General features: G+C 39.0%; 3 protein-coding genes across 4 annotated transcripts; 1 reads left to right on the top strand and 2 right to left on the bottom strand.

Annotated features, from left to right (window-relative positions):
• Positions 1-1,307: 1,307 nt before the first annotated feature.
• Usp32 (Ubiquitin specific protease 32) lies at positions 1,308-12,727 on the bottom strand. Of its 2 annotated transcripts, none has more exons than XM_068286790.1 (14): positions 12,385-12,727; positions 9,972-10,206; positions 9,630-9,906; positions 9,341-9,569; positions 8,432-9,279; positions 7,232-8,369; positions 6,858-7,163; positions 6,489-6,784; positions 4,014-4,672; positions 3,774-3,940; positions 3,520-3,707; positions 3,243-3,428; positions 2,710-3,183; positions 1,308-2,643 (listed from the first exon to the last, which is right to left on the bottom strand). In XM_068286790.1, the coding sequence occupies exons 1-14, from the start codon at positions 12,440-12,442 to the stop codon at positions 2,365-2,367; spliced, it is 5,340 nt and encodes a 1,779-aa protein (XP_068142891.1). In that variant the 5' UTR covers positions 12,443-12,727; the 3' UTR covers positions 1,308-2,364. The 2 variants fall into 2 exon arrangements, with proteins under 2 accessions (XP_068142891.1, XP_068142892.1); XM_068286791.1 differs by having other exon boundaries at positions 6,546-6,784; positions 12,385-12,726.
• Positions 12,728-13,242: 515 nt separating this feature from the next.
• On the top strand, positions 13,243-17,288 carry Rab8 (RAS oncogene family member Rab8). The gene is made up of 5 exons (XM_068287007.1): positions 13,243-13,991; positions 15,324-15,384; positions 15,453-15,657; positions 15,972-16,112; positions 16,187-17,288. The coding sequence occupies exons 1-5, from the start codon at positions 13,868-13,870 to the stop codon at positions 16,277-16,279; spliced, it is 624 nt and encodes a 207-aa protein (XP_068143108.1). The 5' UTR covers positions 13,243-13,867; the 3' UTR covers positions 16,280-17,288.
• An 810-nt stretch (positions 17,289-18,098) lies between these two features.
• Positions 18,099-25,220, bottom strand: Papss (PAPS synthetase). Its single transcript, XM_068287006.1, is given in 5 exon segments — positions 18,099-18,898; positions 18,971-20,434; positions 20,436-20,497; positions 20,558-20,672; positions 24,859-25,220. Coding segments are annotated over 5 exon segments (1,893 nt in total). The 5' UTR covers positions 24,904-25,220; the 3' UTR covers positions 18,099-18,691.
• Between the last annotated feature and the right edge of the window lie 141 nt (positions 25,221-25,361).

Raw genomic sequence — 25,361 nt, 5'->3', positions numbered from 1 at the left:
AAACGGTTTTTTTGAATTTGGCGGGCGACGAAATTTGATCTTTTAACTACGAAATTCGCACTAGAGAAAATATGAAGTACCAGGCCAACAGAATTACTTAGTAGGCAACTGCTTTAAAATTTTTATTAAATGTGTAACGGACTTTTGGGAATTTGAATTTTTAAATTCAACCGCCAGGCAGGATTTTTTAATTTGGCGGGCAGCGAAATTTGATCTTTTAACTACGAAATTCGCACTGGAGAAAATATGAAGTACCAGGCCAACAGAATTACTTAGTAGGCAACTGCTTTAAAATTTTAATTATATGTGTAACGGACTTTTGGGCATTTGAATTTTTAAATTCAACCGCCAGGCGGGATTTTTGAATTTGGCGGGCAGCGAAATTTGATCTTTTAACTACGAAATTCGCACTGGAGAAAATATGAAGTACCAGGCCAACAGAATTACTTAGTAGGCAACTGCTTTAAAATTTTTATTAAATGTGTAACGGACTTTTGGGCATTTGAATTTTAAAATTTAACCGCCAGGCGGGATTTTTGAATTTGGCGGGCAGCGAAATTCGATCTTTTAACTACGAAATTCGCACTGGACAAAATATGAAGTACCAGGCCAACAGAATTACTTAGTAGGCAACTGCTTTAAAATTTTTATTAAATGTGTAACGGACTTTTGGGCATTTAAATTTTTGAATTAAGCGGTGATTCGGCTATAAAGTGTGTATGAAAATAGGAAATCTTTAATGTCTGCTTTTTGCAGGATTTTCGAGATGTCCTTTTCACGGATTATTGTCCTTGATTAGATAATGCATTTGACACCACTTTCGTGCTGATCATTCCAAGGACATGCAAAATATTTGATAAATTCCTTATGCCCCCAATATGTAGGCAACACTTTTTTATAAACTCACATTATTCATCCTAAAAGTATGCTTTACAAAGCTTTAAATTAGAAAACCGAAAAGTACTCATAACTCGGTCATTATAGGGATATGTGGGGTGTTCTTTGGCCAGATGGAAGTCCTTGTACGTGCGCGTCTACCGACATCATCAAGTCCTGGAATGTCCTTCAAGCAGGATTGAATTTAATTTCTCAATACGAGTAGCATGGGTAACGGATGACAAAAACGGCAAAACAATTCCACAACATGTAACATGTGCGCCAAGACATTTCGTCTCCCTAGTTTCCTCAAGGCTGTATTTTGGCCCATCTCTAATACACTTGAAAAAAAAAATAATATAACAGGATTTTCGAATATTTTATGTTTTTTGCGAAACATCCGACATCTGAAGCATGGAATGCTAACAATGTTGAAAGCGATAAAACTGGTTTTATTTAGAACTTGTTCCTTCTTTAAATAATTCATCAAGTTGTTGCATTGTATAATTATATAAATTAGTTAAGTATGTTTGTATATATGTGTCCGTGTATGTATGTATATATGTATAATTTGTAAATATCAAATAAATAATCATTAGACATAATGAAGTCATTTGATAAGCGCAATACTAAATTTTAGAACCGAGTTGGTGCGTCACAAATACAAGTACATCCAGTAAATACATATGAGTAGAGCCAATATATCGAAAATTAAAACACAAAAAATAAAGAGTTATTTGTTGGTGGAACAAAATTCGTAACATTAACAGTATTGCTATTGCCTGACGATTAATCCAATAATATCGTTTCGAATTCGGTATACACTTGTTCTTCATCATCTTGAATCTTGCTGTTATTTACATAAATTACAAATTAAATGGAATATTTTATGTATCGCATATATCAAGCATAGGCATAAATTATAATAATTACAAATACAAAATAAGGCGGCCTCTAGTTTGACCTAATACAATAAAAGTAAATAAATATATATATATATATATAGGTATATAAGTATATATATAGATATATATATATATACGTATATGTACATATATAGATTTATGATTTTACAATTTACACGCAACAGAAACAACTACCAACAAAAATTGAGAGAAAAAAAACAAATTATCAAATTAAACAAATTACAAACTAAATTGAAATTAGTCATATATATATATATATATATATATATATATATGTATAATCACATTGCCAACTTGAATGTGTGGGCACAACAACAATAATCATTTAGCAAAAATGGGAAAAAAGGAGAATTCGAACTTAATTCTAACATTTAGGACTAACAGCATATCGAAAATTCAGCTTAGAATAGTAAATAACAAAACAGAAGAGTAAAATAAAAGGGGAACAGCAATGTAAATTGAATTATAAGCAATAATAGACAAATAAAGAATCAATTATAGGCGTTTGAAAGAAAGTCCCACAACTGCTATAGCCGCCAGTTGCTCCTGCTGCTGCTGTTTCTTAGGAAATTGCACACATTTTCTTTAGCCCTTCCTCAGTCTCGTCCAAATCCATCTGAAGACTGGCTGCATTCGGCAGCGGCCGACCCTCAATGTTCGGCAAGTAGGGCTCATAATCGAGACCTTTGCGCTCATAGAAGAGCAGATAGGCGGCACTTGGATCAATGTTAGGCTGTTGGGATATCTCACGGCATGAGCTGTCATTATAGCAATACCAGGAACCATTTGCATTTGATGCATAGGAAATGTAATGACCACCATTGAGCATACCAGAATGCGACTGTCGACAAAAGGTGAGGTGAGATTATGCCGATAAGTGACTAAGACTTTGGAGATTAATACTTACCACAACAGCATAGAGTTTGTACTTGGGATCAAATTCATCTACATCTGGCTTCAGTCTGTGCTGATGATAATCTTCAAACTCCCCATCCACAATGGGCGTTTTGGTGAGGCTGGTTGAGATCAGGCGTTGTCGTCTGGCTGCATTGATCGATTTACTTTGGCGCAGGACGTTCCCGCTGACGACCGAACGCTCCACCTCTGTCTGAATATTATTCATTTGATCGTCATCATTCTTTTCCTTTTGGGATTTGCTGCTATTTCCGCCCAATGCCTCTATCTCGTCCAGTTCGCTAACAGTGGTTGTGGTCGTAGCATCTGCTTTTAATTCCAACAGCTCCTTATGTCTCAATATTGTCTCTTGAGGCACTGAGGCTAAGTAAGGAGCCGGATCGAAATCGTCAAAAGGAAAATGTACAACCTTTTGCGACTTGACCCACTTGCCATTCACGCAATTGAAGCGTTTTAAATGAACAATCTGAATGGTATTCGAGAGGTAAGTTAAATACCTTAATATTTTATTTTCAGTCAACTCACAAGGATCGGTGGCAGCTTCCATATCTGCAGCTTCTTGGTGGCAGGTTTCTTGCCCTTACAGTGACTACAGTGATACCACTGTTCTAGTTTCTCTTCGGAGGTAAAGGCGCGCAGGCAATGATTCAAATCGACGGGTTCCACTTGCTCTCGCCTGCATATGGCAATCGTTTCATGATCCACCCAAAGCTGAAGCAACATCAACATAATAGAAATTAGTTTTTTTTTTTTTTTTTTTTTTTGGTGGTATCTCTTTCTATGTGTGTTTGTGTGTACTTACCCGCTCCAGAGTACTTTGGTAGCGTAAATGCAATGCTGTTGGATCCCAATCTATGGCAATGGTAAAGTCTTCGAAATATTTTGTGGTGGCTGTATACGATAGCGATGCTGTATACTCTGGCGGGCGTTTCGCCTCCAAGTTAGGTAACGATGGGAATTTCGCATTCATTTTTGGTGTGGGTGTGTTGCCTGTAAAAGAGAAGTGATGTTTTATTTCCAAAGCCAGACTATATTCTCCTCTCGATTTTCACTTACTGGCCATGGTAATAATGGGCGGCAATGCTCCCTGTAGCACATAGTCATTGTTGCAACGAATCTCACAGCCACGACAAAAGCTTGACCATGGGCAAATGGCGCACGTCAGACCATCGGCACGCACTGCCCGTAACGTGAAGGGAAAATCATAGCCAAGGCTGTCATCACTGCAAAAGAAATGTGGATTCAATAAAACAAACGAGAAGAAGTAAAACATTTATACGAAAAGCTCCTACTCACCAGTCGGCCGCATGATTCGCCTGATCTGTAGTTGCTGGCAAGGGGCTCAAGAGTCGGCTAACCTGAAGCCAAACGGCACAGTACAAATCCTTATGTGTTCCACCCTCGCTATTGGGTATGAGCAATGGCACTCCAAACAGACTCGGACGCGTCTTGTGATAGGATAGGAAGTAACTGTCGTGACGTGTGATCTTACGATGCACTGCCACTAAATATTTGCCCACTTTGTGGGGTTGCGAGGAGCGACGCGAATAGACTCCGCTGCTAGTGGTTTCCGGTTGCGATGTGGTTATCTGCGGGTCTGGTTCATCTTCGTCAATCTCTTCCCCAACAGCCTGCTCATCCACATCCTCATTTTCGAGAGTATGTGCCGTGCTCAAGCCACTCGAATCGTTGGGAGTCGTTCGAAATGAGGAGCAATCATCGCCACTGCCACTGCCATGTCTACTGCTATTACTATTGATGGGCGCCAAGTCAACAATGGGCATGGGTTCGGTCAGGGAGCTCTCCATTGAATTTTCACCTGATTGATTCGTATACGATGTGGAACTTGTATTGCTCTCCGTATGGAGCAGCTTGGCTGATGAGACTCGCTTTTGTTGGGCAGCAGCGCCATGCATAAAATTGTTTTCCGGACTGCAGCTCAGTATAAGCGACTCCTGGACCGAAATTAGTCATTAGTGGGATAAGGTTTAGTTGAAATAGGTTTAGGTGTAGGTGTATGTGTGTGTGTGTGTGTGAAAGTGAGTGAGAAAATGTGTTTTTCGAATGTGAAAAAAGCTCTTGGTTTAATATATAAAGGAACCAACTTTAAAATCTACTTTTTAGGATAAACGCTCAAACGTTCAAATTCTACAATCAAAGTTAATAATTGGTTTGGGTTTTAGATTAAATTATTATTGCTCTTTGTGTAGTATATTTTTATCTCCAACGCATAATTAATTAATAAATTCGTTTGATTATTTTGTGGGCAACAATTCATTGATTGATTATTGTACAGCTTGATTATAGGTGATTCCAAGTGACGGAAAAAATAAAATCTTTATCGGAAAATATAACATTTAAAATTATTCGAATATGGAATGGACTTTATACAACTGGATATAAGGTGAATATCGATCAAACATGAAATTAAATCAAAATAATACGAATCAAGCAACTTTCGTTAAAGTCCTTGCATAAAAAAGCCGAAAAAAAGCTAGAAAATGTTGTCAACAACAATTAAAAAATTATCAAATAAACGAAATGAATCGATTTGAAAGCTTAATTTTTATATTTTATATCTCTCAGACAAAATCTCTCAATTTTAAAGTGTCTAGAATAGACCTAGGACAAATTGTAGCCAAAATTAAAAGTTTTGGTCAGCTGAATATGCTGAGAGTGGGCTATAGGACTTTGGTCAAAAGTCACCCAACATCATATAGGAGAATTTCAGAAAACATTTCTTGATTTTAACGAATTATTAAATCGCATTAAATATATACAAATGTCTATAATTACTTTGTACCTACAATAGGCAGAGTGTAAATATAAATGTTCTATGGATCTAAGGGAAACTACAAATAAATAATAATCTTTCAATAATTCAAAGAACCAGCATAATCGAGAAAGAGACGGATATCAGTAGAGAGATAGACAGAGAGAGATAGAGAGAAAGGAATAGCAAAAGGTGAGTCTAATAATCGTTGTAAGCAAAAACAAATATACAATATTTTAAGTTAATTGAAGATTTGTATGTATACATATACCTATAAATACATATACATATAATAAAATAAATGGCCACGCGAACAACATATTAAATGTGATTAGTATTAACTAAATATATATATATGTATGTATATATACAGATATATACATATGTATATATACAGATATATACATATGTATATATATAACTTATATAGAAAGGCAGAAAAGATAGAAAGAAATTACAACAAATTACAAATCGTTTTAACAAAGTGTGCGTAGGATATATAATTTATATAGATACAGAAGGATGTAAGTTGAATTGAGTTTGAGTTTAGTTAAGAGTTAAGAGGGGAAGCCCACAAACCACGCAGCAGACGGCAACTGTTTTATTTAACATATTGGTATTTAATATATATATATATATTTCGCATCTATATTCGATTCGTTTAGTTGAGCTGTTTTATTAACAAAAACACACAGACAGAATCGGAGGAGTAGGAAACGGAGATGGAATCAAGTCAAGTGCTTGCACAATGTGTGATCGATCGTTTGTGCCCGTTTTTTTTTTTTTTTGTTTTTAAAATTTTTTCTTTTGTCTTTTGCTGAAGTAACGAGAGCAAGATTTATCCTAGGCAAAATGGGAAATTGATTCAGAAAATTCATCTACTCAATCGAATCGGTTGTTTGATTGAGTGAGAAGAGGATATATAATATAACATATATATGGTTATATATCGCTAAGATATTAAATACGTGTATGTTAATATAGTTTAGAAGCCATACCTTGAAGCAAAAAAGGCTGTGGGGCATGCACTCTCTTTTTCCAAAGCACCGGCTTACCTTTCCGGCATCATCTGGTAGCAGTTCGTGCACTTGGCCGCTGTTCGAGTGATTATTATTGTTGCTGTTATTGTTGTTGTTGTTAATGTAGCGGGCCACCTCGATCTCGGCATCGACTTCATTATTGTCCTGGCTATGATGTAGATGGCCATTGCACAGGATGCGCGACGAGGTACGCTGACTGTTTGAAGTCTGCAGAGTACTCAGCGATGAGAGCGAATCCTGGCCAGTGATTAGAGCTACAATAATTAAATTTAGTATTTAAATTGCTAATTGAGTGAAAGATCACAAGAAATTGATCGCACGACTAACCAGAACTTCTCTGAATATCCTTGAGGCCTTGCTCAATGTGCATGCTTAGGGCCGAATTTGACCGTGTCCTGGCACAACTCTGCTCGGGCAATTGATAGACATACAGATCTTTGGCACTTTGCGTTCGCAACTTCTCCTCATCGTTCAGCACTTGACGAATTTGTGAATTCCAGAGCTCGCACACTAGCATCAAACTCGGTTGCAACGCACAAAGAGTGGCCAGCTTTTGCTTTAGATCAATATATTTGCATTCCGAGTTGAGACGCAGTCCATATTTGATGGGCACACTGCCGTCCAGAAGAATTACTAAGATGAAGATTGAATGTTTAATGAATTAAACCCAAGAATTTGTATTTTTCTCATTTTCTACTTACCCAGCGCCTCCAGATAGACATAATTCTCTACTGGTAACGGCAGACTGAGCAAACTAAAAGGATCAAATCGCACCGATTCGTGGCCACAGCCCAGACAGCTCACTTTGGACTTAAGCTGGCCATAGAATAGGTCAATAATAATTGACTGATTCCGTGCATGATGTTGGGACCAAGCCTCAGCGGCCACAATTTTATCTGGTCTGCCATTTGAGTCCTTAAGCTCGCTGTACGGTTTCTCGGTCACGCGATTAAGATCCTCATGGAGGGCATCCAGTAGCCATTCGAGTAGCTCTTGCGAATCATGCTGACCCCCGCCAGCGAATTGCGGCGCATGTTTGTTCACACAAAAACGCAGCTTGAGCGGTGCCACCGAGCGCGTCGTCGCTGTCCACACCTCCTTGAGTAGCTCGGAATAGCGCATGGCCAATTGGCCGCGTGTTCCAAGTTTATTAGTCTGATTTAGTTCGAAACGATGCATCTGGCGCTGGAAGTACTGGGCCAGAGGTTGGGTGTTAAAGAGGACCTGCAGAGCGGCATTCATAAAGCAAGTGTTGCCAAGATTATGCAATCCAGTGGCTCCAGCAGCATGCACAGACATAATGGAACTGCGTGTGAGACGACGGCGATCAGCTGGTCCCCCGGCCACGCCTTGCCCGCTCTGTGCGGTGGCCAAAGAGCCCAGCTCTTCGGGCCACGTTAGATCCTTGTTGCGAATTTCAAGCAGCAACTGGTCATTGTCCCGAATGACCAACTCTTTTAGGCTCATGGTATCCTCCTCAAGAAGAATAGGAAGATTCTCTAGCGGCGGCACGTGCCACAGCCTAATGTCCTCTGCCTTCAGACGCAAATGTTCGCATAGAAAGTCGGCCACCTGGCGCACAGTTGCCAGACGGCTGAAGGCAGCAGTGTAGGCCAAATATCGTTTAGGTGGTTGCAACACGCTGCTTGCAGCAATTGCGGCATACCCTCCACCAGATGCTAGGACACCGTAACCTCCGCTTACTGTAGAGCCCCAACTGCTAAGTTGAGTGCCGCTCCCACCGGAACCAGACTGTCCTGGCTGTGCTTGGTGCAACAATATCCGCAAATTGAGTGGATACAGCTCTAGTTCCACCTCAGAATTCACTGGTTGTATGACCTAGAAAGAAAGGCAAGCACAGTTAATCCCGATTAACAGTTTCATTGCAGATTTAGACATACCTGACGCGGCAGTGGCAGATTATCACCATACCAACGATTCAAAGCTTTCCACAAGGATTTGGGCACCAGCTCAAAGTCATGACTTTGCACTAGCGGCGTATCCCGTTTCAGATGTCCACCCTCGCCGGTCAGAGTGCGCACATTACGATACGGATTGGTCGTTATTAGATTACCATTATCAATTGGCCCGGGACGCGCACAATGTCGTCCAGCTGAGATCCCGCTGCTAGCAGAGCCAGAGCCGGATCCAGATCCCGAGCCAAGTGAGTAGCTATCATGCTGCTCGAGACTATGGGTATTGAAACTCTCATCACAGACAAGTGCCTCATCGACGGTACTGCGTGGGCTCACAGTTCGCTTGCAATAATCACAGGTGTGCGACATGTGCTGGGAGTACTGCATCCAGTTTAGATACCAATCACGGCTAATCAAATACCAAAATTGGCCGACTCTATACGGACGACGCTCTTCACGCCGCAGCCAACCCCGCACAATGTCGTTCTCCATGTGACGACACTGTGGCCAGAGACCAAAAACAATATGGCATAACTCGAAGATTAAGTCCAGCAGTGGCTGCATCAGGCGCAGGCCACATTGTACATTCCACAGCATAAAATCCTCGGCCGTTAAAAGTACATTGTCACGGGTCAGCGTACAGGGCACGCCGTCAGGACTCTTTCGTTGGACGAACTCCAGCAGATCGCCAATAACCTGATCTTTGGTCAAGTCCTTAAATTGCTGGCAATCGCGATTCTCTTTGGCTACATTCAACAGGACATTAATCATTTGCAATGTCTCCTCGTGACTCAAGACACCATCACGATCCACATCGAATATTTTAAAGCAGACTGAAATCAATGGGCGATAAGTTTAATGTATGTCTCAATTAAGTTTTCAGCGGTAACTTACAGCGGGTACGTTCTACTCCTGGTCCACGGCATGCGGCACTTACTCCACAGCAGAGCTCCTTAAAATCAATATGTCCATCGCGATTCTCATCGAAAGCATTAAACAGACCTGCCAGAGCATTCTTTGGTATGGGTGGACTGATCAACGGTCCGAGAAATTGCAAGTCAATTTGACCATTCTGTGAGGTGTTCTTTAAGCGCCAAAACTCTTTTTCTAAATCGCCAATGTCCTGTGGATTGCAATATATATTTTACTATGGATTTTGCTATAAAAATCAAATTTGACCAACCTTCTCCTCAAGATGCGTAACGCCGGCCAGACTCTGATAGAATGTTGGTGTCTCTAATTCAGATGTGAGACTCACACAATTATCGGCTAGCAGCCATTTGGAGAGAACTGTCGCATTCCGATGTTTGACTATCCAATCCTGGAATTGCTCAAAATTAACCCGTTCGCCTTGAGCAAATAAGGATACACTTTCAAAGGGTGCCAAATTTACATTCCGTACATAATCGGATTTGACTATATACGTGCCAGCATCATTACAGTATAGATTCCAAAGAAATCTAAATGAACAATTAATGAATCACTAATTTCTAGATATGAGAAAAACATTCCTTTGTTTACTCACTTGGTTTTCTCATCCTGGCTGCCGCGTGTGATTAGCACCAGGCCACAGAGCAGATCCTTAAAGGTTATACCACGCTGAGTGCCACCGCAAGCGGCATACAGCATATCCGTAATCTTTGGCGGAACTCCCTCACAGAGTACATCTTGTTGGAATGCATTGCGACTGAGGTAGAGCCGGCCGACCCCGGCAGATTTCTTAAAAGCATCCTTAAGACGTCTTAGCTCGACGTCGCTAACTTTAAATTACAAAAAAAAAAAAGAAAAGAAAAACAGAAATGTCAAATAATTATAATTATTCATGGGCCAGTCGCATTTTGGGTTTAACCCAAACTTATGCCTGTTGCATTTAATTAGAAGCTTATTTACAAGCACATTTCGTCTTCTACATGGGGGAACACCACTCGGATTATATGACTGTGGTTTCACACGCGTTCCACGACCACAATAATAATCATCATCATCATATTCAACATCACAACATGAAGAGAATAACGATGAGTGAACTTGTCTGTGACGTCAGCAAAGAAGGGAGGATCATTAAATGTGAATACACTAAAAATCTTATGGTCAGCCCCTTAAGAAATGTGACTAATTCATTTACAAATAAAATAAAACCAATATGGGCAAGCACACATGTTTCTTTTATATAAAACTCATTTCTATATGAACCGATTATCGTAATTCTTTAAGGTATAAATCGTAAATTGAATGATTGCTCATAGTAATAGAGTTCTAAAAAAAAGAGAAAGGATTAAATCGAAGAGTGTATGCTCTTTCTATATTTTACCATTGATGGGAAGCCAATGCAAACTTCTTCAACAATTATATCACCAGTCGGTCAAAGTTGTTCTAGTTACCACCTCCGCCTAATCAAATACATGATATTTTTCAATTCTAAAGAAAAGAAATCACCATTTAATAATCATAACCCGAGCGTGATTGTGATTATAGCCCATGTATGTACATATGTACACATGTATATACATACATATATGTATGTATATTATTTTTTGCAATTGTAGAGAACAGCATTGGTCAGCAATGTGGTGGAGTCACGCGACACACGACAGACGGGAGAAAAGCACAATTTTTCATTATGACTGGTGGTCCGGATGGTAAACGGCTGGAGAGATGATGAAAGTGGGCAAAGGGAAACCTAACAGCCGCTCTCAATCACTTATGCTCTCAACCTGTCATATGGGCTAATAAGGGCCACACGCATCTGTTTACCTGAAAGTAATGATGTGTGTGGAAGTGGGTGAAGGCGGTGGGGTGAGGGGGGGGGAGGAGTACGTAACGATCTAGTAACTAACGGCTTATCAGAGTAACATTCGCTTTTCTTTACTTTTGTTAACTGGCCATAAAATAGCAAGAAAAACAGCATTTGGACGGAACAGTAGCCAGATGAATTGGTCACCGACGTCACTCAGATTAGGATTTAAGATGATGGCAGCAATGCTGATGACGATAATAATAATAGCATTCTCCTAAAGATTAACCGAAACTTCACATTTTATTCTTTTTATTATTAAGTGGAAGGAATTTGATACATACATAAATCCCATAGAAACTGACACAGAGACATGCCTATGCAATATAATCTATATATACATACATACATATCTATGTATGTATGTATATATAATCTAGCTTCTTTACAAACAAATTATTGTTATTGACTTGAATAAAACGTTAGGAATTCTTATTTTAATGTAAACTTGCGATTTAACTTTTGTTCAAAACAAAAGGAACACCGAGGTTTCTTTGTTTCCGAGACGGTCTTCTGTCTCTCTCTCTGTCTATCCTCCCCCACTAACAGAACCTGCACCACCCATGGAATGCTGCAACACAACAACAACAAAACAAAACGGCTGGCTGAAAGATTTTCTATTGTGACGTCACACGGCGTGTGATGACGGCGACGTAGATGCTAACACATGCACACACATACAAACATACAAAGTGTGTGAGTGTGGGACGGGAACACAGACACCCTCCATCATACACACACACACACATACACTGGCAGGCAGGCAATCAAACTTGCAAATGAAAATACAGCAAATCCAAATGCAAAACAAAAAGAGAACAAGAAATAGGCAAAAATGACCAGTCCAGGCAGAAAACACGCATGGACATGGAAATAGATTGGGAATAAGAACACAATAGAATCGATAAAGCGCATTACACCTGTATTGGTATGCACACACACACAAACATTTAGTCACATCACACACAGACAGACGCACGCGTGCACACATGTATAATTGTTTTTGTTGCTTTGCCCTGTGCTGCTGCTACTGCTTTCTTGCTGCGGATTCTAGAACTCTGACGACGTAGACGACGGCCGCAGAGAACCGTGATGACCCATTTTTTGACCAAAGTAATGAAGGTTAGCCCAAGTAGTTACTTACCACGTTTGACTGCATCCTCGTAACTTATGCAGGCGTGTTTAGACTCTTTTGTGCCCATTGCTAATTGCGGGGCAAGGTGGGGGTGCTCCCTCTGTCAATTTCACTCACTCTCTCTTTCGCTCCTGCAACCACACAATCACAACAACAACAATAACGTCGTCGTCGTTTTGTGACTACACTTTTCACATTTGTTTATGTTTTTTTTTGGACCATCAATAATTTCTGAAGAAAATTCTTGAGAAAATTCTGACCGAACCAGAATAACAATAACAATAAAAAAAAAAACAAATAAGAATAAACTTTCAGTAAAATGGCAAAATCTGCTGTTACCGCTTACAGCCACCTTACGCTGTTAACTCATTACGAGACGTTAACTTATTTCGAGTCTGTTGACTAACACATTGTCTGTTGCTGAACAACACTGGAGTGCCAGCTGTTAAGCTAACACTGCTGGAAATCGAACTGTTTGAGTTGCGCGGTCTTTTTTAATTAAATAAGCCTTTTAAATAATGTTACCAATTAAAATAATTAAATATAGTTATTATTATATGGCGAATCCAGGGGCCTCTTCAGGGAGGATTCATGGGTAGCAGCAACATGAAGTAAGCATTAAAAATGCCGCTGGGCTATTTCGGTTTCGTTATCGAATAATAATTGAGTTGCTTTAAATGTTCACTGGGTTGAAGGTAAATAAATAAAATTGGAATTGAAATAAAACTGTGGATTGCGTGGGTTTTATCTGCTTATAATTGATTTTTAATATAGAAAAATTAATAAAACATTAAGTGCGGTGGTGGTGTTACATCAATAAAGCGGTTCGATGGTTTAATTTTGGGATGGGAAAACCGATACATCGATGTTTTTTCCCGATGTTCGATGGTTTGCAGCCCTACTCTCGAGTAAATTAGAAAAGTAAATTAGAAAGCAAAGCAATAATTTAGCGTAATTTTTAAGTCCCGCCAACAACAGCAGCAGCAGCCCCAAACATACAATATATCCCCAAAGTGCAGCTGAGCCGCACAGAGAACGCTGAGAACGCGACGCGGCTAAATTGTGAATTGCAATTGGAGTTTTCGTGTGTTTCTTTTTTTTTTGTAAACGAAACTACGTCGCCATTTGTGACACACACGCACACACACTATCAAACCAACACACACATACACCAAGAGATCTCTGAAAAAACCGAAATATACAGTGTTTTGTTGGTGGCTGTCTGCTTGTCTGTTTGGTTACGTCGAGGAATTTTTTTGTTTGTTATATAGCACGCAGCGTGATCCGTAGTAGTAAATAGTAATAATCATCAACTGACTAAAAATAAACCACCGTGTATAACAACAAAAACATCACCATCAGTCCAGGAAACGGAGGAGGAGCTCAGAACGGAACTAAACCCAACCCAACCCAAGTCTAACCCCATCATACCCACGAAATTCAAGTTTACCTGTGATTGAATCAGCTGCAGCAGTTGCAACAACAGAGAATAATGGCCAAAACCTATGATTATCTGTTTAAACTGCTACTCATTGGCGACTCTGGAGTGGGGAAGACCTGCATATTGTTTCGTTTCTCTGAGGATGCGTTCAATACAACATTTATATCTACAATAGGTAAGAGAGAGAGGGAGAGAGAGTGATAGAGACGGAATGGGAGAGGGATAAAGAGACACCCAGAACAAACTACCATTCTTATCCGCATACATCATCGCCCCAAACATCATTAACATACATCGTCATCATCATCATATTTGTCCCTCTACCCTCGGTTCCCTTCCCAGGCCACGGTCTGCCTTGTTTTTTAATTAATTATGACGCCGCCGGGCGAGCAGCAGCAGCAGCACCAGCTATCGCTCTCGGATTTGGACTCGGGAACTCGCACTCACATTTCACACTCAAATTGTGACTCATTTCGTGAAGCGAACTGAAATGTTCTTCTTTATTTTGTTGGGCCTTGTGTCTTTTGCCTTGCCTTTTATTTGTCATAATTATTATGATAATTATTATTATTATTGTTGTTTTTGCTGTTACTGGTATCGGCGGGAAAGCCATAAGGGCGCTTATTATAGGCGTGGCAAGGAATTTCTTCTTCTACAAACAGCTATCAGCAATATCCCCAGTATCCGGCTATGGCAACACAAAGAACTTTAAATCGCCCCCATAGAAAAGAAAATAAATAAATAAAGTTTAAAGGCTAAGATTAGGATTAAGCATTGAATTTGATAAGCTGGAAATAGTATCAGTTTACCAACTATTAGCATATATAGTTAAATATCCTTAGAAACTGTAACTATTCCCCTTTTATACATTTGATTTCCATCTTTTGATGGCATAACAAATGATAATAGCAGCTGCTCCCCGATGACCTTTAAAATAGTTCACTCCCGCATCTTGGTATCGACCAAAAAATCTTTCTTTTCCTGCTTTCGTCTTCTCTGAAAGTCATTAAACTTTTTACGCTGCTCATTATCAGTAAAATACATACATAGCTGCCACGGGGGCTCATTTGGAAATTGATACTGGACTGTATGTATTATACTGTTGTGAAGGGAAGGAACGGAAGGGAAAAGGGCTTTGTCATGCTTTAATGTAAATGATGTATATGTACATACATATATGTATTATATATAATTTACATTTATTGATTCCCCAGCCTTCTTCTTACCTCTTTGACGTCCCAACCAACCCAACAGCTGGGCCATGATAGTGCAAGATTGCTCAAGAAATTGTTTATTTTCGACCGTTTGGCACGTTCCTCCAACAACAACAACAAGCAACATGGTTTGTTAATCAATTGCGTTCTGCTGCCGAGAACTCTTAGTTTTGTTTGCATTTTGGCTTTTTCGTGTGGGATTCGGGGGCCCTTTGTCTACGTCACAATTAGACGTGGAAAAGATTTTGGCAAAACAAGAATTACTAATGAAATCAATTTTTTTTTCCCTACAGGTATCGATTTTAAAATTAGAACAATTGAATTAGATAACAAGAAAATCAAATTGCAAATATGGTAAGTTCGTTTTCACTCATTATCATGCTCGAAACTCTTTAATAGCGTCGTTGGTTTCATTTTTCTAGGGACACTGCCGGCCAGGAGCGTTTCCGCACAATAACTACGGCCTATTACAGAGGTGCCATGGGCATTATGCTGGTCTATGATATAACGCAGGAGAAATCATTTGAGAATATTAAAAATTGGATACGAAATATTGAGGAGAATGCCTCAGCGGATGTGGAGAAAATGCTGTTGGGCAACAAATGTGAATTGAATGATAAGAGACAGGTAGGTGATTCAAAGAAACGCGAAATGTGAATTCACATTTATTTATTGTGATTATTAAGTGCTTTATAATAGCTACTAAACAAAAGTAGTACCAATATCGTTGATAAGTTTAAGCACTTTCTTAGCCAAAAAGCAATCGACCTTCGATTAGCTTAGGTTTGTTTGAATTTAAAATAAACGATGATCAAACCACGACTATCGTTTTTAAAAACTGATAGGATAAATGAATTATGTATACATACATATCAACCATATAATTGACAAAGCATTTGACTTCCATTTATTGATATTTTGTTTTGTTTTTCTTTGCACAGGTTTCAAAAGAACGTGGCGAGCAATTGGCTATTGAGTATGGCATCAAGTTCATGGAGACATCCGCGAAAGCTAGCATCAATGTGGAAGAGGCCTTCCTCACACTCGCCAGTGATATCAAAGCGAAAACGGAAAAGCGAATGGTTAGTCCAAGACGAGATTTAAGAGTCACACAGAGAGACAAATGCTTATTCGACCTATTATTGTTATTTTCTAGGAGGCGAACAACCCACCAAAGGGAGGTCATCAATTGAAACTTACCGAGAGCCGGCCAAAGGATAGTTGGTTGTCGAGATGCAGTCTGCTTTGACGTGGCAATGTTCAATTGGCACTGATGCGGCAAGGTGGTCATAATTCTGATAATATATGTGGTAGTAGTTTTCTTAACTCTTGTTAAGTTCGAACAACAGCAACTAAACAAAACAAACACACACAGCAGCAACAACAAGAAACAACTCCAGGTCGTCTTCTCACCTCCTCTGCTCCTCCTCAATCCCTACCCATCATGCAACATAATGGAAATATTGTAATATTAAACTATAAATTTATAATACCAGCTATTATTAATTAAACGAACATGACTTGGTGTACGAAATATGTATATATATATACATATATATAAATTATACAGTTATCGAGAAAGCAGTATAATTAAAATTAAGTTTCAAAAAAGAATGAATAGCAACCGATGCAATGCAATGCAATCTAATCCAATTCAAAAGAAAAATGTAAACCCATAATATCCGATTCAATTGAATCCAATCTGCATCCAATCCTAGTCCGCCTCCTCTAACTCGAAGATTATTATTTGGTTGTTGTCAATTTGTGTAATTAATTACTTGTAAAATAAATATATGTATATAATATATGCATATCATTTAGTTTCCTTGGTTCCTTTTTGCTCAATCGATTCAATCCCTCCTCGTCCTCCCACCCTCTTTGCCATTTTGTTAAGCGTATATATATAACTAAATATATAATTTAACACACACTCACACACATATACAAGGTGTTCAGACGCACAATTCCAATATGCGTATTCCTTTTACCAGAACTCTCTCCTAATCCTTCTGCACTCTAATATTGATGGATTGACCATTCCGTTTGATCCGTTTCCTAGCCATGCGGGTGCTTACATCTCCCTCCCTGCCTCCTTTCCCTTTCTCTATTTCTTCACATACATTTCATTTTCTTTATTTCTAGTTTTTACTGTATTTATTGCTCTCGTTTATTTGCCACACAACACACACACACACACACAAACAAACAGAATAAAGCGTTATTTCTAATAAAAATATATAATATATGTACGAAAGGTATGAGAATCGTGAATATGGAAATTTGTAGTACATGGGGTCAGATGTATGTATCTATTTGTAATACGATTGGATGATGATAATGATAATAATATGTAATAATAATAATAATGATATATATTTAATATTAAAATTGAAATGAAATCCATACAGCGCAGTAAAAGTAAAAAAAAAAAACAGAAACAAAATACATATTGTGAAATTAATTGATAACTAAATGCATATTTGATATTAATGAATTACTTGTAATATTAATTATTAAACGTATACAATTTTATAAAAATAAAACCACGTGCAAGAAACAAATTCATTCTGAATCCTGTCTGACTTACCCAAGACTAAACCAAGGGCAGGGCAAGTGGGGGTGGGTCGAAAAGGATTTGGAGAATTTTTGCAACAATGCGAATAGACAATACTTGGTTTATGTTTATACCTGCGTATTTGGCCCCCAGAATATGAGAGTATGAAGAGTATTTCAGGACTGGGGCCTTTATTTCGCTAAATCCGTTCCTGAATAATATTTTGGAATAGAGAATATTATGGGCAACCGGCTACAACATTTATAGCTACTTACTTTCGATTATCTGGGGAATATCATTTCATTTAATATCTGTAATAAAGTCAGAAGATATCTTACTTTAATGGGCAGTAAACTGAAAATCTATCGTAAGTCATTATGTCATTTAGTAAACGAAACTGTCATTCCCAGTCTGGTTAGACCAGAAGCTAATAGTTTTATAGCAACTTACCAAATTCCGAATTTCTTGTGACATTTAAAAGACTACATAATTCCAATTTGGTAATATTTAGTAGTTGTTTTTTATAGCTCGTTTAATTGGACCACAATTTATAAGCTCAAAGTGCGTTGACATTTATTTTTTTTCTAAATGAATAATAATAAAAAATAAAGGTCCAAATGCATCAGTAAATTGATATATGCACCCTTAAAGAATGTGAGGGTATTACACTCTGTTAATGTTTAACAGCCGATTAACAGCCATCCAACATGTTAATAACATTTGAATACTGTTAATCCAATTTGAGCCTGTGAGAGTTTCAATAATTTTTATAAATGTATTTAAAAAAAAAAGCTGTTTGATTTTTTTGTCTTAAACGATAAACAGAGAAATGGATAAGCTTAAAAATATGTATATATAGAAACAATTACTTGTACGATACGAACATTGGAATAATATAAACGGGAGATAGAAATAAAAGAGAGTAGAGCACGACATACATACATACATACACATACATAGGGGTAAACAAACACACAAGGCTCGGATTCGGATTAGGATTAGGTTTATATAGACAAGATGCGATTGAGTAAATTTAAGTAAATAGTTTGCGAAGAGAAGGAAGAAAGGAATTGCACGCGACGGCAGCACTCGAGCTGTCTCCATGGGTTACGCCTGAGGCAAGTTCTGATAATAGGTCGACAGTATTTGCCAGGCATTTGGCTCCATAAACCCATCGGGTGGACTGGCTCCAGTTTTGGCCAATGTTCGCATTTTGGTGCCCGATATGAACTCAAAGTCATCTTTGCGTTGTGGCTCAAAGAAGGCCATACGGCTGGCAGTTTTATCGTAGGCGGCTACTCGGAAGGGCAGGATCTGGAATGATGATGGGATGGATGGATAGTAAATGGATAGTTGTTGTTGTGTGTGTGTGTGTGTGCAACCCACCTCCATGCTGTCCAGTCCTTGGGCCATTTTTAGTACTCTTGCTCCATGGGTAGCATCATAGAGATTGCCATCGGGATAGGCATGTTTATCGGGATGAGGCATGCCCGCAGGATCCCTTCCGACAATATAGAAATTGGCACCGGCATTCATTCGAGCCTTGGCATGCCATTGAACTTCTGTGGGACCGGCATACATCATTGGCGATGGAAAGATGGCTAGCACAGTATCCTCGCGCCTCAGGACTCCGGCGTCGAGAACGGCCTGGTGTTGCTTCATACGCACCTGCAGCGGCACATCATCATCCTTGGTCCAACCGCCTAATGGATGAAGTAACAGAACCGGTTGCTTAAAACCCCGGTCCAATAGCTGCCTCCTGGTATCCTGCATAAGGAGAGCATGACCATTGTGAATGGGATTACGCAGCTGAAAGGCGAAGATAGCGTCCGCATTGAGCTCTTTGAATTTGCGACGCAACTCATTCGGCGTTAGGCGATACTGATCGAGACCATCCTGCCATCGAATGCGTTCAATGACGGCCAGATCGCCGCCGACCAGATAATCGCCAGCTTCATAGACCTGCTTGCTGTACGGATGTGATGGATTGCTAGTGCCAAATTGACGAGCCAGACGTTCCTCCTTGCGTTGGTAGTAGAATTCAGGTCGCCGTAATATGGCCACTGCCTGACCTTGATGCTTCAATGTGAGGGCAGACACACCCTCCAGTCGCTCCTTGTCCGCTGTTGTGGCACTCAGGACAATGGGCACTGAGTGATTCTCTCGATAGGATCCATCCATGCCGCTTTGCAATGTATTGAAGTGCAGCGTCTGTAAATATTCATCCTCACGCATGAATCCCCGCAAAGGGAAGGCCCATCCTTCGGCAAGCACTTGAACCCATTGCAACTCCACCGTACTAATGTCGAGTCCCGGCAACGATTCAGCCTCATGGCGTAAAGTCTGAGAGGCAATCGCATCGCTGGGATACAATTCGGGTAGCTGGTCCACGTCGCGCAAGGAACGTGGAATGATACCTTCCTGCTCTAGCAGGGTAACCAGCTGCTGCGTGGACTCACGCACTGTATACCCATCCGTATTCACAACCAACTCTGGCTGTTGGGGTCGCTCATATTCCTGCGTGATCCCGGTAAAACCCTTGATTGTGCCTTCTCGTGCCTTCTTGTAGAGCCCCTTCACATCGCGAGTCTCGCACACATTCAGTGGTGTGTCCACAAAGATCTCATAGAACTTAAGCCCAGCATCCTTGTGAATTTTGCGGGCCATCTCCCGATCATCGGCAAAGGGGGACACAAAGCTACAAATGGCCACCACTCCGCTATCGGCAAACAATTTGGCCACTTCGCCCACTCGCCGAATATTTTCCTCACGCTCGGCGGGCGTGAATCCCAGATTCTTGTTCAATCCAGTGCGTATATTATCTCCATCCAGGCCATAGGCCGGAATTCCCCCGGGACACCAAGTACGCTTCCAGTTCGAACGCGATTGAAGTTTTACCAGCACCGCTTAAACCTGAGAAGTAGTTTGAATCACTCTAGGATGTTAGGGAAGGGATGACAGATCCTCACTCACCGGTTAACCACACTGTGCAGCCACGAAAGCCACGGCATAGACCCAGATTTTTTCCGCGCGTCTCTCGTGTAACATGATGCTTCTGTTCCGTCACATTCGTTGCCACCTGTAGACACTGTAGGCAGGGAAAAGAGAGCAGAGGGAAGCGGGGGAATTTCGTTCTTGAATCTTGTTTTGGTGCAAAATTATCATAAATTAATATTCATGCCGCGACCATGATGATGATGATGATGATGATGCCCCAGGTGCCATTAGCTAGCTCTAGCTAAAGCTGTGGCCCCTTTGAACAATTGCTGGATTTGACCCTCGAGCGTTTTTCTTTCATTTCTTTTTGCAGAATCTCAGCCGCTTATACAGTTTGTTGACCCCTTCCCTCTATTTTATTCCATTTCATAAGCAGGCCGGAGGCAAATGGCACTGCGATGAGATAAACACCAAGTCATCCATCCATATTTGTGGTAAGTGAGTGTGAGTGAGTGTATATGAGATGACAATTTGAAAAAAAATTCAATAGAATTCGTAACGCTCATAGATTAAACCATTATAGATTTCCAATCCCATAAATCAATATTATTCTGACATTCCAAGTTTCGTTTTCTCCACAAAAACACCAAAAACAAAATAAACTATTGTGAGTGTGAGGTAAAGGGTTTTTATGGGTTTTTATCAATAATGTTTCAATTCCATATTTTTTTCATATTACTTCTTCTATAGATTTATTTTCTCCAACAAAACTCCAAAAGGTCTTATGTGAGTTCGATCTCAACAGTTCTTATGTTCTCCGAATCTCGACCTGCAGGTTTGATTTCTCCATCAAAACGCAAAAAAAAAAAAAACAACTTATATTCTGATAATATTTAAGAAGCTTTCCTTCTTATAATCAGATTTTGAATACAATCTTTTAATTTAAAAATATTCTAGATTGACTGACTTCAATCCTTCGGCCCTTATTCATTGCCTTAAGCGATTCTTCAGTTTGTTGGCTTTATCGATCTTACCCGTCTTTTGATATGAGGATAAAATCCAATGGGTGGATTCGGCATTTTGTATCAATATATATATATATTTATATAGATTTTACGCACTCTTTTTTTATTATTGTTTTTTATTAATTGATTCTGATAACAGAATGAAATTATGGGGACACCAAGCAGCGCGTTTTGGTTGTTGTGCAAAGTTTCACCAGTTTCCAACCAACCAAAGCGGAGGGAAATATTATGTTTGTTATTAGCTTTCAACTCTCATAGACACAAACGCGAGACGAGCGTTGAAAGCGAACTGAAAGTTTTAATAATATTTACGGGAATTATATGGTGTATATAATGGTGAAGAGAAGAGAAACAAAAAAAAAAAAAAGCGGAGAGCAGAAACAAGAGTGAGAGAAACAGAGAAAAAGAAGAGCTCGCTCAAACCGAGCTGAGCCGGGTTGGATCACAGAAATATTAACTAACCGTGTTCTGGATCCAGATGTCTCGTCGTCTGTTTGTCGATATATCAATTTAATGGCTTATAAGAAACTATATGATGGTGGGGGGGAACCAAATGTTTAAACATATGTTTCGTAGTTCTTAATGTGACGACAAAATGGCATAAATGTCTAATCTACATAAATAAATTCATATATGGTAAGAGATCTTACATATGTCTTGGTTATTCAAGACATGTTTTTTTTTTTTTAACATTTCTTTTTCAACTTACAAATTCATTGCATTTCTCATGATTCAATACGCAACATTTTGTCACTGGAGAAGAACTGATAATGTTATTGTTATTATTATTATTGACATTTGTATGGCTCAACAAGTTGGCGCGTTTAGTAAACATTTCTTTTTTTGATTTTTGTTCACCCACAAAGTAGTAAGATAAATAAATATATATATATATATCTATATATATATATATATATATATAGAAAGCAATCTCAGAGTGATTCCGAGGTGGTATATACAAAGAGGCGTTTTCTTCTTTTTTCCTTGTCAACGTTTTCGTTAATTAAACAACAAGTGAGAGTTGACTTCTTTTTTGTCTCCGTGATTCGTGTTGTTTTTGTTTTTTTTTTCCTTTCGTTTATAGTTTTTTTGTTAAGCGCAAAATGAAACCATATACACACAGGTGAACTTTCTCGACGCAGCTCAAAACTGCAACTGAAGTTAAATTGAATATGCAACCGTCAGGAGGAGATACAGACAAACGACCAAGTCAAGCGACCAACCAACTAACCAGCTAACCAATCAGCCAACGAACAGGCGTTGCCTCAATGTGAAATGAAGGCAACTAACATTTGCCAGAGAGATAAAAAACATGGAAAAAATAAAGCATTTGTTTACCATCACACAAATGTTTATTGTTTCTCATAGTATATTCTAACTTAGTGTATTCTGTTAACCCAATTGCCAACTGAGTACATACTTATACATATACATACATATGTATGGAAAAAAGAAAGAATAACCAAAACAAAAAGCAATTTTTGGCTAAATGTAAATATTTACAAACTGCTGACGAGGGCAAAGGTACGCAATAGTTAATACTTTGCCCCGCATCCCCTCCGAGAGGGCAGATAGCAGGAGATACAATTGAGATACTTAAGAGTTAATTAGGCCAATTAGATGTCGTTTTGCAGTTGCCTGTTATTTAGGTTTGATAAGAATTCATTATCACTAACTTGGCAACTATTTCTGCAGAAGAATTAGCAAATTCTATTCTATTCTATAACGATAAGAAAAGTTTGCTTAAAGAAAGCCCCGAATGGACTTCATCTAAATATAAATCCGCCCCACATTACCTATATTAAAAATTTGAAAATCAAAGTCATTGAGTTGCATCATCGTATTGAGCAAAACACAAAAATCCATTAAACGATATTGCAAAAAACAATTAACTTTAGTAGGAGATCCAGCATTGTTAATGACAACTAAGTTTAAGTACTTACTATCTATGTATGTATGTATATTACCCTACATAACATGGAGTTAAATGAAATTCGGCAATGAATTGGAACAATGGAACTATGTACTATGAGAAGTCGTCATCGTTTTCGTTGTGGTCATTCAACTTTTGACTGACTTCACTGTGGGGTCTGAGGTTTGAAATCTGACCAAGTTTTTGTATCCATCCGCAAAAGTATCTTCAACTTGTTTACAATTCGTTAGCACAGGGGCCCCCAAAAAAAGAAAAAGACTTGGGGATACTTTCTTTTTAATTTTAACTTGTTTCCCTCTATCTCTCTCTGGCACTTACTAAGTTGGTCTCAGTGTGTGTGTGTATAAAGATAATAAAAACCTGTTGAAATTTAGGAAGTCAACTAACATAGATATTGCATAAGAAAAGAAATAATAATCATAAAACTGGCTAAAAGTAATTGCAGATGTACATAAAAAAAACCAATTCCATAAAAAAGGAGGCTTTAATGCATCGCATTATTTAACACATTACTCAACTCATTAGTAATCCTCCACTCCGTCACTTGGCCTATTGATTTTGTAATCATAACAATAGAACGCCATTTACATAATATCTAATACCATAAATTTCTTACTTTGCCGATTTCTGACATACATTCTGTTGACTTTGTAAGAGTAATTGGTAGTAATCTATTCCAGAAATTATTTAGATTACACGTGCCCATATGTACATACATACATACATATGTATATACACATGCATGTGTGTATATAAAGATTTCTGCAGAATTGGCAGTTTTTGTTTTTTAGACTGATTAAGCAAGTCTTACAGTATTTATTCCTATATAAAGTACCTACTTACGGGATGCTCTAACTCAACGATTAGACAAAACAAAAACCGGGCATTGCCTCGAATTTGGGTCACTTTTGGAATAGAATGATAAGATAATGAATGGGTTTCAATGGCAATGTGACGTTAGCTTCTGATTATGGTTCTTTGGGAATTTTTGGTGATAGGTCGGGGGAAGTTTACGTGTTGTCATTAACCAGGGGTAGGGGGATGAAGAAGTAGGTGAGAGAGTGTAGTGGAATTGTGATACAGATGAACTATCTAAAGAAATGGTGTCAACAGCTGTTATAATAAATATGAACCCAGCACCACACCCCATCCATCCATCCATCCATAGGCACAACATCATATCCGCGTTCCAGTTTAGTTCAGGTGATCCAAATTTTCTTTTTTTTTTTTTTTTGGGAAGGGGCGGTTGCCCGTTGCATGTCTTTTATTTCCTTTCCTTGACACAATTGTACAAATACAGGTGGGATAGCAAGGGGGGTGTGGGAGAAGACACTGAGGCTGGCCACGTACCTTACACTTTTTCATTTTGTTTTACTCACCGTTTTTTGACGTTTCTTACTGCTCTCCGGTGTTGCTGCACTCATCGCGGAAAATCACACTTGGTCGCCACGGCTAGGAATTTAACACTGAACTACAGACTACAATCAATTTTGTAACTGTTGATGAATGAAAGACGATGGTACGTGACGCGGGAGGAAGACGATGAGTGAGTACCGCACGATTGGATCACATGGATATTTTACACATTGTTGCAATTGAGCTATTGCAGAAACTTAGCATTAATGTCAAATCAAAAACCAATCAATGGTTAACATAAAATTTTTATACAAAAAATCTCTCTCCCGCACGACACACAAACACACACACGCAGTGGCGTACACACACACACGGACGCAGGCACGCAGCTACACTGTCGGCGCTCAGCTGTTCAACTGCTGGAGATGAGAAACTGCTCCATTGCTTTTTAGCTATGCTTTTTTTCAAACTTTCACCATTTATTTCACAACACGAAATCACTATAAATTGTTATTGCACTACATGC

Source organism: Drosophila tropicalis, unplaced genomic scaffold (genome assembly GCF_018151085.1).
Source record: "Drosophila tropicalis isolate 14030-0801.00 unplaced genomic scaffold, ASM1815108v1 contig_463, whole genome shotgun sequence".
In the NCBI taxonomy this organism is placed as follows: domain Eukaryota; kingdom Metazoa; phylum Arthropoda; class Insecta; order Diptera; family Drosophilidae; genus Drosophila; species Drosophila tropicalis.
This window is presented reverse-complemented; position numbering and strand designations above follow the sequence as displayed.

Coding starts and splice junctions, on each gene's coding strand:
- Usp32 (XM_068286790.1), bottom strand. CDS start 12,442: ATGGGCACAAAAGAGTCTAAACACGCCTGCATAAGTTACGAGGATGCA. Junction 8,370..8,431: donor ATCTGCCACTGCCGCGTCAG/GTATGTCTAAAT, acceptor CTTTCTTTCTAG/GTCATACAACCAGTGAATTC. Junction 7,164..7,231: donor TGTCTATCTGGAGGCGCTGG/GTAAGTAGAAAA, acceptor TCTTCATCTTAG/TAATTCTTCTGGACGGCAGT.
- Rab8 (XM_068287007.1), top strand. CDS start 13,868: ATGGCCAAAACCTATGATTATCTGTTTAAACTGCTACTCATTGGCGAC. Junction 15,658..15,971: donor AATTGAATGATAAGAGACAG/GTAGGTGATTCA, acceptor TTCTTTGCACAG/GTTTCAAAAGAACGTGGCGA. Junction 16,113..16,186: donor CGAAAACGGAAAAGCGAATG/GTTAGTCCAAGA, acceptor GTTATTTTCTAG/GAGGCGAACAACCCACCAAA.